Raw genomic sequence first — 16492 nt, 5'->3', positions numbered from 1 at the left:
TCTCACCTAAACCACCCCCTCCCCTGGTACTTTCCCCAGCAATCGCAGAAGACGTAGCACCTGTCTGTATACTGCCTGCCTCGCCTTCATCCAGAGACCCCAGCAGGCCCCCTGTACATTGACGAGACCAAGCATAGACTCGGCGACTGTTTCACTAAACACTTGCGTTGGTTTGTCAAGGACCGCAGGAACGCCCCGGTTGCTACCTCCCATTCCCACGCTGCCCTTTCTGTTCTGGGCCTACTCCATTGTCATAGAGATACCACCGCAAACTGGAGGAACGGCATCTCATATTCTACTTTGGCAGCTCCCCCCCCCCCCCGTATCCCACCTACTTCTTCCCCCCTACCCCCCCCCACCCCCCCCTACTTTCCTCCCCCAGACTTCACAATCCGCAACTCTTCAAGCCCGTCTTACTGTTCCCATCTCTGGCCTTTGTTGCAAACATCTGCTGTCAAAACCCCCTCCTCGCCCGTGTCGACCTATTATCTGCCAGGCTTTATCCACCTACCCCTCTTCTTTCTGCATCTCTACAATCCGTCTAAAGAGTCTCGACCAGAAATGCCAGCTATCGATGTCCTCCAGAGATGCTGCCTGACCTGCTGAGTTACTTCAGCACTTTGCGACCTTTTGTGTCATCTTACAAGAAACTCAGCATTCACACACCTCAACTTCCACAGTTTACATGCTTATCTCCCAAATACAACAGAAGAACAGTGCATTTCCATTCATTGCACATGACATTTTAAACATTACTGCCATCACTCACTGCTGGTGATTTAAATAAAAGGATTTATTTAACATTTTCCTTCTGTTACATCATTTTCCTATCTTTTATTGTGCCCTCTGTATTTAACTTTGAACATGGTAGTTGACCTTTCTGGAACAGATTTTTCAGATGTGATTCACTGATGACATGCATTTGCTTGCCTTTTCACTGAGGTCCCAGATTCAGTTTTCTTTAATCATTACAACTCTCAAATTCAAAGCCTACTGAAAGTGTAGGCAAGCTTAAGTGCACGGATTAACAAGTGCTGTTACTTCTATGTTAACTGCAAAATATCAGTCACTACCTTGGAACATGGTCTCCAATATAGCGAATTATTTTTATCAAATCACAACTATATAAATGCTTCACCTAAATTACCAGATTAAAAAACTGCAACAATTATTATTTTCTGGTTGTTATATGGTTTGCAACACATGTATTTAGCAATCCAAGTATTCATTAATGAGCTTAAAAGGCTTTGCAACCGCCAGTTATTTCAAACACCTTTAGAAAATTAATAACATGATTTACAGAAAGTTAGCAACCAATTTGAAGGAGCATTCACGGGCAATGTAATAACAAAATATGCGTTACTGAGTCTTAAACAGAAAATGCTAGATACATCAGCGGGTACAGCAGAGCTCGAAATTAGCGGTTGCCCGGGTGCCAATGGCAATCTACAGTCCCGCCGGGCAACCTAAAAGCCATGCCATTTTGCCCGTCTTGGCAAGCACCCGGGACACCTATCATTTAATTCTGAGCGGGCCCTCTCTCTATCTCTCTCTCTGTCACTCTCCATCTCCGCCCGCCATCAGTGTCCGAGTCTCGGCAGGCCGCCTTACACATGCGCACTGCCACGGCCTGCACATCCTCCCCCAGCACATGCGCTCAACCATGGCCAGCACATCATCGGCCGTGGTTGTGCGCATGTGCCGCCCTGCACATGCGCACTGCCGCAGCAACGGGTTGGTGTCGGCCACTTTCTCCCTCCCTTTGCATTGTGGGAGATCTGGCCGCCATTGCTGTCCGGTTGCTGCCTCACCACGACCGCTGAAAACCAACGCAGAATCACTGCCTGGACCCGGAGTAACTCTTGCTTCTTGGTTTCCTGGCCCTCCAGAAATATTCCAAATGGAATTTAAACTGGTGGACCCACCACCACCAAACTCCAAACTCTGAAAAATTACAGCCTATTGCATTTTATCTATTTATTTATTGTGTATATATATGGTCTATGGTATATAAACACACTGAACTTTTATCTCCTGTTCTGTATTATGAATACATATTCTGTTGTGCTGCAGCAAGCAAGAATTTCATTGGCCTATCTGGGACACACGACAATAAAACTCTCTTGGCTTGGACTTAAGCAAAAAAGGGTTTTTGGGGGAAAAAAGAGCCACCTTAAATTTAGTTGCATCTGGTTGGGTACCTATGGTAGGGTGAAGACTATTCCATGCTTTAATTGTGCTGGGGAACTTCATGGAGCAGCCAGCATATTGTGATAGAAGAAATTGGGTGACGTTTCGGGTAGAGGCCCTTCTTCAGATTTCCTCTGGTTTTAGTGTTTGTAGTTTAATTTAAAGATACAGCGTGGAAACAGGCCCTTCGGCCCAGACCGACCACTGATCACCCGCACACTAGTTCTATCCCACAAATTAGCGACGTAAGTCAAGAGTCAGTTATTCTCTCACGTCCCAGTTCGAACAATGAAATCCTTACTTGCAGTAGCACAACAGAATATGTTAACATAGTATGTAAACAATGTTATAAATGAGAAAACAAAACTCCATACAGACAGCACCCATATTCAGGATCAATTCCGGGTATCTGACAATTTTAAGCCGCAACTTTATGGTCAATGTACTGCCCATAGTCTTGAACTGAATTAAAACATACAGTAGCTGTAAAGGGGGACATAGCGTCACTTAGAGATTTATGACTGAAAATGGATTGTTTCTTTTGTTTTAGTAACCAAAGTTATCAACGTATAATTTTTTGTGTGTTGGAAAATGAAATATAGTGGCACAGCTGGTGGACTTGCTGCCTCACACACCAGAGATCTGTGTTCGATCCTGTTCTCAGGCACTGTCTGTGTTGAATTTGCACATTCTCCCTGCAAGCACGTGGGTTTCCTCCCACATCCCAAAGATGCATTGGCTCTGTAGGTTAACTTGTCTCTGTAAAATTGCCCCTAATGTACAGGGAGTGGGTGAGGAAAGTGGGATAACAGAACTTGTGCGAATGGGTAGACAAAAATGCTGGAGATACTCAGCAGGTGAGGCAGCATCTATGGAGCGAAGGAAATAGGCGATGTTTCGGGTCGAGACCCTACTTCAGACTGATGCGAGGGTGCGGGGGGGGAGCGGGAAGAGAAAAGGAAGAGGCAGAGACAGTGGGCTGAGGGAGACCTGGGAAGCGGAGGAGAAAGCAGGGACTACCCGATATTGGAGGTCAATGTTCATACAGCTGGAGTGTAAACAACCCAAGCGAAATATGAGGTGCTGCTCCTCCAATTTACGGTGGGCCTCACTCTGGCCATGGAGGAGGCCCAGGACAGAAAGGTTGGATTCGGAATGAGAGGGGGAGTTGAAGTGCTGAGCCACCGGGAGATCAGGTTGGTTATTGCGAACCGAGCGGAGGTGTTGGGCGAAGCGATCGCCTACGCTTGGTCTTACCGATGTAGGGCAGCTGACACCTAGAGCAGCCGATGCAATAGATGAGGTTGGAGGTGGTGCAGGTGAACCTCTGCCGCACCTGGAAAGACTGCTTGGTTCCTTGAATTGAGTCAAGGGGGGAGGTAAGGCGACAAGTGTAGCATTTCCTGCAGTTGCAAGGGAAAGTGCCAGGAGAGGTGGGTGGTTTGGGTGGCAAGGGACAAATTGACCAGGGATTTAAAGAAGGAGCGGTCTCTGCAGAAAGCCGGCAGGGGAGGAGATGGGAAGATGTGGTCAGTGGTGGGATCCGGTGGGTAGACAAAGCTGGAGAAAATCAGCGGGTGAGGCAGCATCTATGGAGCGAAGGAATAGTCGATGTTTCGGGTCGAGACTCTTCTTCAGACATAACATCTGATCGGACTTCCCATTTAATATTTTTGAAACATAGTTCATTCCAATGAGTTTAATTTAAATGTGACTATAGACAACAGACAATAGGTGCGGGAGTAGGTCACTTTGACCTTGGTATTCACCTCCCCTCTCTCAACGCTTGCAATTAGCCCTGACCTTACTCTCTTATCCCTTCTCGAACTTTCCTGCCCATTCATTCGAGAGTCTTTTGTAACTTTTCCTGCACTCACTTCGCCTTCAACTCCAACTCACAATTTGTCAATCCCTCCCCCCCGGCTATTTAGTTTAAACCCACATGTGTAGCCCTAGCAAACCTGCCTGCCAAAACGACGATCCCCCTCCAGTTACGGTGTAACGCGTCCCTTTTGTACAGGTCACCCCTACCCCAGAAAGGATCCCTATGGTCTATAAATCTAAATCCCTGCTCCCTGCACCAGCCCCTCAGCCACACATTCAGATCCCCTATCTCCCTGTCCTGTCCTCACTAGTACAAGGTACTGGAAGCAATCCAGAGATAACCACTCTAGACGTCCTGCTTTTCAGTCTTCTTCCTAACTATCAGAACTCGTATTGCAGAACCTCCTCCTCTTCCCGATGTCGTTTGTGCCCACGTGCACAAATATTGCCAGCTGTTCACCTTCCCTCTCGAGGATGTTCTGAATTTGGTGCGTGACATCTTGCACCCTGGCACCAGGGAGGCAACATTCATCCTCGCGTCTCGTCTGCCGCCATAGAATCTCCTGTCCACACCTCGAACAATGGAGTCACCCACCACTATGGCTCTGCCTGACGTCGGTCTCGCCGGTCGAGTCCCATCTCTAGGATTGGAGCTACCGACGTATCTGCCGCTCAGACTGGAAGCATCGTCTCCCCTGACAGTTCCCAAGAGGGTGTACCTGTTTTCATTAGGCACAGCCACCTGGGTCTCCTGCACTCCACGGTTACAACACTTTCTCTCAGTCACACACCTTCGATCTTCCCGTATCCTTGGCGTGACCACCTCACCGTAGGTCCTGCCCAGGAAACTCTTGTTTTCCCGGATGGCCCTGTGGGTCATCCAGTTGCTTCTCAGTGCCCCAGCGGTCCTTCAGGAGCTGAACCTGGACAAGTCACTATATTAACCATTGAAGTTGGGATGAACCTCTCTGAACATGACCAGCAGAATTGAACAGCAAGATTCTAATTGTGATTCATCAAAGTGAACTAAAAAAGGTAAATTAAGCTTTTCTGAGAACATCTATCAATTTACTAACAATGAAAGCATTTGGAACATAGATCACCAGCAAATCTGTAATCACAATCAATCTCCCAGAAATACGAGGGTACCAAGGATCTAGCGTGACAGAGGAACAGAAGGAAATTCACATTAGTCATGAAATGGTGCTGGGCAGTCAAATCCCCAGGGCCTGGTGGTCTGCATCATGCATCAAGGAGGTGGCCCTAGAAATCGCAAATGCATCGGTGATCATTTTCCAATGTTCAACAGACTCTGGATCAGTTCCTGTGGACTCGAAAGTAGCTAAAGTAAAGACAGGAGGGAGAGAAAACAGGGAATTATAGACCAGTTTGCCTGACATCAGTAGTGGGGAAGATGCTCGAGTAGATTATTAAAAATGGTTAAAGCAGCGCATTTGGAAAGCAGTGGCAGGATCGGTCAAAGTCAGCTTGGATTTATGATGGGGAAACCATGCTTGACTAATCTTCTGGAATTTTTTGAGTTTATAACAAGTAGAATGGATAAGAGAGATATTTGGATGTGGCGTATCTGGACTCAAAAAGCCTCTGACAAGGTCCCACACAAGAGATTAGTGGGACATGGTTTTGGGGGTAGGGTATTGACATGGATAGAAAACTCGTTGGCAGACAGGAAGCAAAGAGTAGGAACCAATGGGTCCTTTTCAGAATGGCAAGCAGTAACTAGTGGGGTGTCGCTAGACTCTGTGCTGGGACCCAAAATATTTACAATATATATTAACGCTGCACTCCCTCAATAGCAAGAATGTCCGTCCTCAAATTAGGGGACCAAAACTGCACACAATACTCCAGGTATGGTCTCACTAGGGCTCTGTACAACTGCAGAAGGACCTCTTTGCTCCTATATTCGATTCCTCTTGTTATAGAGGCCAACATGCCATTCGCTTTCTTCATTGCCTGCTGTACCTGCATGCTTACTTTCATAGACTGATTTACAAGGACCCCCAGATCCCGTTGCACTTTCCCTTTTCCCAATTTGACGCCATTTAGATAGTAATCTGCCTTCCTGTTATTGCTACCAAAGTGGATAATCTCACATTTATCTGCATTAAACTTCATCTGCCATGTATCTGCCCACTCCGGTCCAGGTCACCCTGCATTCTCATAGCACCCTCCTCACAGTTCACACTGCCACCCAGTTTTGTGTCATCTGCAAACTAGCCAATGTTACTTTGAATCCCTTCATCCAAATCATTGATGGATATTGTAAATAGCTGCGGTCCCAGCACCGAGCCTTGCGGTACCCCACCAGTCACTGCCTGCCATTCTGAAAGGGACCCTTTAATCGCTGCTCTTTGTTTCCTGTCTGCCAACCACTTCTCTATCCATGTCAGCACTCTACCTCCAATACCATGTGCCCTAATTTGGCCCACTAATCTCCTATGTGGGACCTTATCAAATGCTTTCTGAAAGTCCAGGTACACTACATCCACTGGCTCTCCCTTGTCCATTTTCCTTGTTACATCTTCAAATAAATCCAGAATTCCATTAACCGATCCTGTTAATGCTATCCAAATGTGCGGCTATCTCATCTTTTATAACTGACTCCAGCATCTTCCCCACCACCGATGTCAGGCTAACTGGTGTATAATTCCCTGTTTTCTCGCTCCCGCCTTTCTTAAAAAGAGGGATAACATTAGCTACCCTCCAATCCACAGAAACGGATCCTGAATCTATAGAACATTGGAAAATTATCACCAATGCATCCATATAACATCATATAACCATATAACAATTACAGCACGGAAACAGGCCATCTCGGCCCTACAAGTCCGTGCCGAACACTTATTTCCCCCTAGTCCCTTCTACCTGCACTCAGACCATAACCCTCAATTCCTTTCCCATCCATATACCTATACAATTTATTTTTAAATGATAAAATCGAACCTGCCTCCACCACTTCCACTGGAAGCTCATTCCACACAGCTACTACCAATGAGTAAATAAGTTCCCCCTCATGTTACCCCTAAACGTCTGTCCCCTTAATTCACAAGTCATGTCCTCTTGTTTGAATCTTCCCTACTCTCAATGGGAAAAGCTTATCCACGTCAACTCTGTCTATCCCTCTCATCATTTTAAAGACCTCTATCAAGTCCCCCCTTAACCTTCTGCGCTCCAAAGAATAAAGATCTAACTTATTCAACCTTTCTCAGTAACTCATCCACGATTTCTAGAGCCACTTCCTTAAATACCCTGGGATGCAGACCATCAGGCCCTGGGGATTTATCAGCCTTCAGTCCCATCAGTCTATCCAACACCATTTCCTGCCTAATGTGGATTTCCTTCAGTTCCTGTCAACCCAGATCCTCTGGCCACTACTATATCAGGGAGATTGTTTGTGTCCTCCTTAGTGAAGACAGATCCAAAGTACCTGTTCAACTCATCTGCCATTTCCTTGTTCCCCATAATAAATTCACCTTTTTCGGTCTTCAAGGGTCCAACTTTGGTCTTAACTAATTTTTTCCTCTTCACATACCTAAAGAAGCTTTTACTGCCCTGCTTTATATTCTTGGCTATCTTACCTTCGTATCTCATCTTTTCTCCCCGTTTTGTCTTTTTGGTTACCTTCTGTTGTTCTTTAAACAATACCCAATCCTCTTGCTTCCCGCTCATCTTTCTTCCTCCTAGGAATTAACTGATCCTGCACCTACTGTATTATTCCTAAAAACACCTGCCATTTTTGTTCCACTGTCATCCCTGCTAGTGCATCTTTCCAGTCAACTTTGGACAGCTGCTCCCTCATGGCCCCATACTCCCCTTTATTCAACTGCAACACTGACACCTCCGATCTACTCTTCTCCCTCTACAATTGTAGATTAAACCTGACCATGTTATGGTCATTGCCTCCTAATGGCTCATTAACCTTGAGGTCCTTTATCAAATCTAATTCATTACATAACACTAAATCCAGAATTGCTTTCTCCCTGGTAGGCTCCAATACAAGCTGTTCAAAGAATACATCACAGTCACTCTACAAAGTCCCTTTCTTGGGGTCCAGTACCAACCTGATTTTCCCAGTCTACCTGCATGTTGAAATCTCCCATAATAACCACAGCATTACTTTTGCTACATGCCAATTTTAATTCCTGATTCAACTTGCACCCTACGTCCAGGTTACTGTTTTTGCTGGCCTGTAGGTTAGTCCTGTTAGGGTATTTTTACCCTTACAATTCTTTAGTTCTATCCATACTGACTCCACATCTCCTGTTTCAATGTCACCCCTTGCAAGGGACTGAATTTCATTCCTCACCAATAGGGCAACCACACCCCCTCTGCCCACATGTCTGTCTTTTCGATAGGAGGTATACCCTTGAATGGTCAGTTCCCACCCCTGGTCCTCTTGCAGCCATGTCTCAGTAATTCCCACATCATCATACTCACCAGTTTCTAACTGAGCTACAACGTCCACTTTATTCCTTATACTTCGCGCATTCATATATAGTACATTGACCTCCGTATTCACTTCCCCCCTCGCAATTGGCCCTGACCTTACTCTATTGTCCATTCGCAAGCTTTCCTTCCCATTAATTCGAGAATCTTTGGTAATTTTTCCTGTAGCCACTTCCCCTTCAACTCCATCTTTATACTCCCAATTTTCTATGTTTCTATAGGCACGGGTTATTGATAGGGGACGATCAGCCATGATCAGAATGAATGGCGGTGCTGGCTCGAAGGGCCGAATGCCCTCCTCCTGCACCTATTTTCTATGTTTCTAATTTGTCAATCCTTCCCCCCTCCCACTATTTAGTTTAAACCCACACGTGTAGCCCTAGCAAACCTGCCTGCCAAAATGTCGGTCCTCCACCAGTTAAGGTGTAACCCGTCCCTTTTGTACAGGTCACCCCCACCCCAGAAGAGATCCCAGTGGTCTATAAATCTAAATCCTTGCTCCCTGCACCAGCCCTCATATACACATTCAGATCCCCTATCTCCCTGTTCCTGTCCTCACTAGCACGAGGTACTGGAAGCAATCCAGAGATAACCACCCCAGAAGTCCGGCATTTCAGTCTTCTTCCCAACTCTCTGAAGTCATGTTGGAGAACCTCCTTCCTCTTCTTCCCGATGTCGTTTGTACCTACGTGCACAACTACTGCCGGCGGTTCACCTTCTCTCTCTCTCTCTCTCTCTCTCGAATGTTTCAGAATTCGGCTTATGACATCCTGAACCCTGGCACCATATGTGAACAATTTGACAAGGAGAGTATCTAGACAAGTCAAATCAAGACAAGTTTATTTGTCACATACGCTTACGAGATGTGCAGTGAAATGAAAAGTGGCAATGCTTGTGGAATGTGCAAAAAACAAACTACAAAACAGAATGGAACAGAATCAGTAATCACATATTTGTGGGGGAAAAAACAACAAAAAACAGCAATTTTAAAAAGACAGCACACAACAGTAAATTAGTACAGTAAGTTAGTCCCTGGTGAGATAGGAGTTTACAGTCAATAGACAATAGGTGCAGGAAACATAGAAAATAGGTGCAGGAGTAGGCCATTCGAGTCAGCACCGCCATTCAATATGATCATGGCTGATCATCCAACTCAGTATCCTGTACCTGCCTTCTCTCCATACCCCCCCGATCCCTTTAGCCACAAAGGCCACATCTAACTCCCTCTTAAATATAACCAATGAACTGGCCTCAACTACTTTCTGTGGCAGAAAATTCCACAGATTCACCACTCTCTGTGAACATTTTTTTTCTCATCTCGGTCCTAAAAGACTTCCCCCTTATCCTTAAACTGTGACCCCGTGTTCTGGACTTCCCCAACATCGGGAACAATCTTCTTGCATCTAGCCTGTCCAACCCCTTAAGAATTTTGTACGTTTCTATAAGATCCCCCCTCAATCTTCTAAATTCCAGCAAGTGCAAGACGAGTCTATCCAGTCTTTCTCCATATGAAAGTCCTGCCATCCCAGGAATCAGTCAGGTGAACCTTCTCTGTACTCCCTCTATGGCAAGAATGTCTTTCCTCAGATTAGGAGACCAAAACTGTACGCAATACTCCAGGTGTGGTCTCACCAATGCCATGTACAACTGCAGTAGAACCTCCCTGCTCCTATACTCAAATCCTTTTGCTATGAATGCTAACATACCATTCGCTTTCTGCACTGCCTGCTGCACCTGCATACCTACCTTCAATGACTGGTGTACCATGACACCCAGGTCTCGTTGCATCTCCCCTTTTCCTAATCGGCCGCCATTCAGATAATAGTCCACTTTCCTGTTCTTGCCACCAAAGTGGATAACCTCACATTTATCCACATTATACTGCATCTGCCATGCATTTTCCCACTCACCCAACCTATCCAAGTCACCTTGCAGCCTCCTAGCATCCTCCTTGCAGCGAACAATGCCCCCCCAGCTTTGTGTCATCTGCAAACTTGGAGATGTTGCATTCAATTCCCTCGTCCAAATCATTAATATATATTGTAAATAGGTGGGGTCCCAGCACTGAGCCTTGTGGTACCCCACTAGTCACTGCCTGCCATTCAAGAAAGGACCCGTTTACTCCTAATCTTTGCTTCCTGTCTGCCAGCCAGTTCTCTATCCACATCAATACTGAACCCCCAATACCGTGTGTTTTAAGTTTGCAAACTAATCTCTTATGTGGGACCTTGTCCAAAGCCTTCTGAAATTCCAGATATAACACATCCACTGGTTCTCCCTTATCCACTCTACTATTTACATCCTCGAAAAATTTCTATGTGATTTGTCAGACATGATTTACCTTTCATAAATCCATGCTGACTTTGTCCAATGATTTCACCATTTTCCAAATGTGCTGCTATCCCATCTTTAATAACCCACTCTAGTATTTTCCCCACTACTGATGTTAGACTAACTGGTCTGTAGGCCATTCTGCCCTTCAGCCAGCACCGCCATTCAATGTGATCATCTTGCTAGGAGGCTGCAATCAGTACCCCGTTCCTGCCTTCTCCCCATATCCCGCCTCCCAAACCAGATTGTGATGTTTGCGGACAAGATGCTTTCCACAGCTGCTGAGTAGAAGCACTGGAGGATCCTCAGAGACGCTCTGAATTTCCTCAATTGCCTGAGGTGGTAAAAGCCTTGCCTTACCTTACTCACCAGTGCAGCAGCGTGTGATGTCCATGTCAGATCCTCTGAGATGTGGACTCCCAGGTATTTAAAGCAGCTGACCCTATCCACAGTATCCCCATTCATCTCCAGTGGTACGTACGTCCTCAGATGTTGTGCCTTCCTAAAGTCCACGATCAGCTGCTTAGTTTTTTTTACATTCAAGAGGAGGCTGTTGTCCTGACACCAGAGTGCCAGGTCAGTCACCTCTTCCCGGTAGGCCTACTCATTATTTTCGGTGATCAGGCCCACCACCACAGTGTCATCAGCAAACTTGATTATTGAGTTGGAGCTGAACCTGGCCACACAGTTATGTGTGTACAGGGAGTACAGTAGGGGGCTGAGGACCCAACCCTGGGGGGGGGAATCCTGTGCTCAGGGTGAGGGACTTCGATGTATTTCCTCCCATCTTGACTACCTGGGGCCTGGCAGCGAGAAAGTCCAGGACCCAGGTACACGGGGGTGTTGAGCCCCCAATTCCAGCAGCTTCTCAGTGATCCTGGGGGGGGGGGGGGACTATCGTGTTGAAGGCTGAACTGAAGTCTATGAACAGCATCCTCACATAGCCCCCCTTCTGGCTGTCAAGGTGAGAGAGAGGGGTGTGCAGAACCTGAGAGACTGCATCATCCGTGGATCTGTTCGGACGGTATGCGGATTGTAGCGGGTCCATGTTACGAGGGCGTAGGCGTAGATGTGTTTCTTGACCAGCCTCTCAAGACTACCGAGGTGAGGGCCACCGGATGGTAGTCATTCAGACAAGCTGGAGAGGCATTCTTTGGTACAGGTACAATGATGGGTCCTTTGAAGCAGGCAGGGACCACGGACTTGACCAGGGAGAGGTTAAATATTGTGGTGAGCATCGGAGCTAGCTGCGTAGCACAAGACTCGAGTACTCGCCCAGAGATGCCATCTGGGCCTACAGCTTTCCTCGTGTTCACACTTGTCAGAGCCCCCCTCACGTCGTGCTCAGACAACAAGAGTGTGTACCCATCCCCTTCTTCTGATGTTGGGGTGGGGGGGCGGGTAGAAGAAAGCAAGGGGCGTAGACAGTGGGCTGTGGGAGAGCTGGGAAGGAGGGAGAAAGCAAGGACTACCTGAAATTCGAGAAGTCAATGTTCATACCGCTGGGGTGTAAACTACCCAAGCAAAATATGAGGTGCTGCTACTCCAATTTGCGGTGGGACTCATTCTGGCCATGGAGGAGGCCCAGGACAGAAAAGTCGGTTTCGCAATGGGAGGGGGAGTTGAAGTGCTCAGCCACCAGGAGATCAGGTTGATTAATGTGAACTGTGCATAGGCGTTGGGTGAAGTGATCGCCAAGCCTGCTCTTGGTCTCACCGATGTAGAGCAGTTGACACCTAGAGCAGCGGATGCAATAGATGAGGTTCGAGAAGGTGCAGGTGAACCTCCGCCTCACCTGGAAAGACTGATTGGGTCCTTGGATGGAGTTGAGGGGGGAGGTAAAGCGACAAGTGTAGCATTTCCTGCGGTTGCAAGGGAAAGTACCAGGGGAGGGGAAAGTTTGGGTGGGAAGGGACGAATTGAGCAAGGAGTTATGGAGAGAGCAGTCTCTGCAGAAAGCCGAAAGGAGAGATGGGAAGATGTGGCCAGTGGTGGGATCCCATTGGAGGTGGTGAAAATGTTGGGAGGATTGTCTGTTGTATGTGATGGCAGGTAAGGAGGAAGATGAGGACAAGGGGGACTCTGTCCTTGTTACGAGTGGGGGGGAGGGGGGGGTGAGAGCGGAGCTACAGGATATAAAGGAGACCCTGGTGAGAGCCTCATCTATAGTCGAAGAGGGGAACTCCTGTTCCCTAAAAAATGAGGACATCTCCGATGCTCTGGTTTGGAACACCTCATCCTGGGTGCAGATGCGGCGTCGACTGAGGAATTGGGAGTAGGGGGATAAAGTCCTTACAGGAAGCAGGGTGGGAAGAAGTGTAGTCCAGATGGCCATGGGAGTCAGTGGGTTTATCGTGAATCACATCAAACAGAACATTTTCAATGCTCATTTTCAACAATATTGTTTTCCCCTGCTTTAGACATTGTCAAGTTTTAACTGATTGAGTGCAAACAATCATGGTTAAATCAAAACTCTCAAAAGAAGCACCTACATTTTTCAGAATGTGGTGAGTAGATTCACCAAGTCAACAGCAAGAAAATATATTACACCTACCATCCTGCTGAGTGTTCAACACAGGCAAGACGACAAATCAAACCTCAACATGCACATTACTAACACAGAGGTGCACGCCTGAGGAACCACACCACTCAACACTTTGCTATCGTCCATATGATTGGACATCAAAACATGCCTGAGATCTTTTATGTTTTTCCTAAACTATGATATACTAATTTTGACGGTGAAAATCCCACGTTTTAAGTACTTCCAAACGTTTCCTCCGATTAGCCAGATTTCAATAAGGTCTCCTAGAAAGTGTATCAGTGGAGAAACTATTTATGTTATCACTTTCTTCCAGGGTATTAAATAAATTAATCGTCCCCCCATAACCTTGGTTTATGAACTTTTATTACCTCAACCATCCTCTTGCAGTCACAGTAACATTCTGATGAATCTAGAATGCAACCTTTTTGGTCAATTCTTAAGTGCAGTATTCAAAATTGAACATAATACCCTGGATATAGTTTAATAACCAGACTGCAGATGAACAAGTGTCCAGGCTCAGAAAACTTCATCCCAAGGTTGTGAAAATAGTATTTAGTGAAACAGTGATGCTTTTGTTTTAATTTTCCAAGATCCATTAATTTCAACAGAATCCATTAGATTGGAAAATCATAAATGTTAAAAAGAGGGAAGACACAAAGCAGTTAGATAAAAGACCAGGTAATGTCTGGCAAAAGGATAACGTTTGAAGCAATTAGTAAAGATAAATATAAAATAGGCCATTAGAAAAAATACGTTAATCAGGCAATGTTAACAGGTTTTTAGTTTAGATTAGTGTCACGTGTACTGAGATACAGTGAAAAGCTTTTGTGTGCTAATCAGTCTAGCTAATTAAGGTCCTGTTGTAAATTTTGACAACCATCTTCACTATCTATGACACAATCCACTTTAGTGCCAGCTGCAAACTTACTAATCATGCCTTGTGTATTCTCATCCATATCGTTGATATAAACCACAAAACAGTAATGGGCCCAGCACCAATCCCCGACACAAAATTAGTCAAGGCCAAGTCCGATAAACAACCTTCCACCTCACCTTCATTCCATGAAGCCAATGCTAGACTGTACAAAAGGAAACATTCCTGGTATGTGATTTTTTTTTAAACACACTAACCAATGACACATTGAACTTCCCCCTCCCTCAACTCATTGAGCTGGATCTTTGTCGATCAGTAGCCAAACTTGAGACCCAGCAATGAACCAACTTCACACTGTCAAACCACTTGTTAAACACAACCACTCGTCCATAATGGTGTAACAATTCACTGAACAAAATGTCCATCCACACTTCAATCAAAAAGCTTTTTGGGGCAGAGGGAAATAGTGGTTTCCGCGCAGGTTTTCATTTTATCGATTTCAAAATACATTATCCTTAAGAAACAAAGTAAATGTTTGTAAAAAATAAAAAATAAAAGTAAGAAAATGTCAGACAGGGATAATGAACATTGCTGGAAAACAACATGGCTGTGTAATACTGCTTGGAATAGATTTCAGATTCAGTAACCACCTGATCAAATGTGAAACTGAATGAACTGGTCCATGAAAGCTCCAGGATTTGGGAAGAAACCAAACAACTGAGTTTCGACCACGTTACCAGATCCGCCAAACCCTTTTTGTGTCCATCACACCCAACTTCCGTGTGTGGCTCAGCAGCTTTCGATTCACTGCTGTAAATTTAGAAACATCCCTCAAACTTTCAGCTAAATCGGTACTATTCTCAACCGTCACTTAACCTCCTATCTGATTCCTTTCTACATTTTCACCTATTTATCGTTGGTCGTAACTGTGGCAGAAATGGCAATTCCGACTACGTAAACAAGTAGACTGATTGCATAACTAACCAGATTTCATCCAGGTTTCTTCCGCCAAGGGGCTCACAAATACCCTTTTCTCTTGCCCGAATGGCGGTTCACTTAATTTCATTGCCCCCACTCCAAAAACCTTGTACACTCACATTCTGTTATGTCTTTCCCCACGCGATGTTCACAAACCAAAGATCATTCAATTCTGTTTTGGGCCATTGCAAATACAACCACATATGCCAGAGCGACATGAAAGCATTCTATCAAGAGCGAACAACATCGGATATAGTACTTTACTCAAGCAACGTTCGACACAAAATCTTGTTCGAGGAAGCAAGAACACGATCCGCACGGCTGAGCCCCTTCGACACATCTACACACTGAGAACCAAAGATCATCCGCTCTATGGTCTTTGCTGAGAACTGGAAATCCTCCGATAGTTTTTTTTTCTCCGAGCAGTTACGCTTCATACGGATATTAGCGTTAGTCAAATGGAGACGTAAACATGTACAGAGAAATGGAAATCAAATCCTCAAGTCAAACGGCATGGGTGGGTTGAGTACGCAATCTAACCTGTGCACAGGTGGGCTGATTGCCGCCAACCTACGCACCGGAGCCGCAGCAACTCACCGGCAGCTCCACGCTGATCTCCGTCCCGTCCAGAAGCTGCACTCTGCATGCCAGGATGGACTTGTTTCCGCCTGCTGCGGGAATGTGGACCATGGTCCCAGTAGGCGCAGGTGTGGCAGCATGGATCCCAGCGACCGCGGTAGCGGCGGAGTCCCGGCCACTGCTGGTCCCGCCTCCTCTGCCGCCGCCGCCGTCCCGCTCCTCCATGTAGCGGCGAACCGAGCGACGTCCGAACGTCCTCCGCAGAAACCTCATCATCTTGGCCGGATTGATGTTCCGCCGCTGGCCGCTGGCCGCTCGGCTGCTGTTGCTGTGCTCGGCGCGACTGAGCTACAGCGGCCGCGGTCCGAGCGCCTCCTCAACCGCACTCCGCCGCGAGCTCGCTCGCTCAGGTGAGAGCCGGGCACCAGCCGCGCATGCGCTTACCCAGCCGCCCCGCCCCGCCCCGCCCCCACCGGGCATGCGCGTACCTACGCCGCCCGAAGTTCAAGTGGTACTGGGCATGCGCGTCCCCCCAAAACACCCTTGCCCAGACCTCCACCCAATCGCCCGTATTGGGCATGCGCGCACCTGCATCGCTCGAGGTACGAGGTTGTACTGGGCATGCGCGTCTCTTCGCCCGCCCCTTCCTTCTCTCGGCGGTCGGCTGAGCATGTGCGAACTTGACACTCTGGGAGTGCGCACCT

At 46.7% G+C, this 16492-nt stretch overlaps 1 protein-coding gene across 1 annotated transcript in view; it reads right to left on the bottom strand.

Annotated features, from left to right (window-relative positions):
- The window catches only part of LOC129710642 (band 4.1-like protein 4B), a 212797-nt gene extending 196561 nt beyond the window's left edge, over positions 1-16236 (bottom strand). The window contains exon 1 of the mRNA XM_055657793.1: positions 15807-16236. Coding sequence (XP_055513768.1) covers positions 15807-16064 — 258 coding nt within the window. The 5' untranslated portion in view covers positions 16065-16236. The remainder of the gene's footprint in view (positions 1-15806) is intronic.
- Positions 16237-16492: the final 256 nt, after the last annotated feature.

Source organism: Leucoraja erinacea, chromosome 2 (genome assembly GCF_028641065.1).
Source record: "Leucoraja erinacea ecotype New England chromosome 2, Leri_hhj_1, whole genome shotgun sequence".
Classification (NCBI taxonomy): domain Eukaryota; kingdom Metazoa; phylum Chordata; class Chondrichthyes; order Rajiformes; family Rajidae; genus Leucoraja; species Leucoraja erinaceus.
This window is presented reverse-complemented; position numbering and strand designations above follow the sequence as displayed.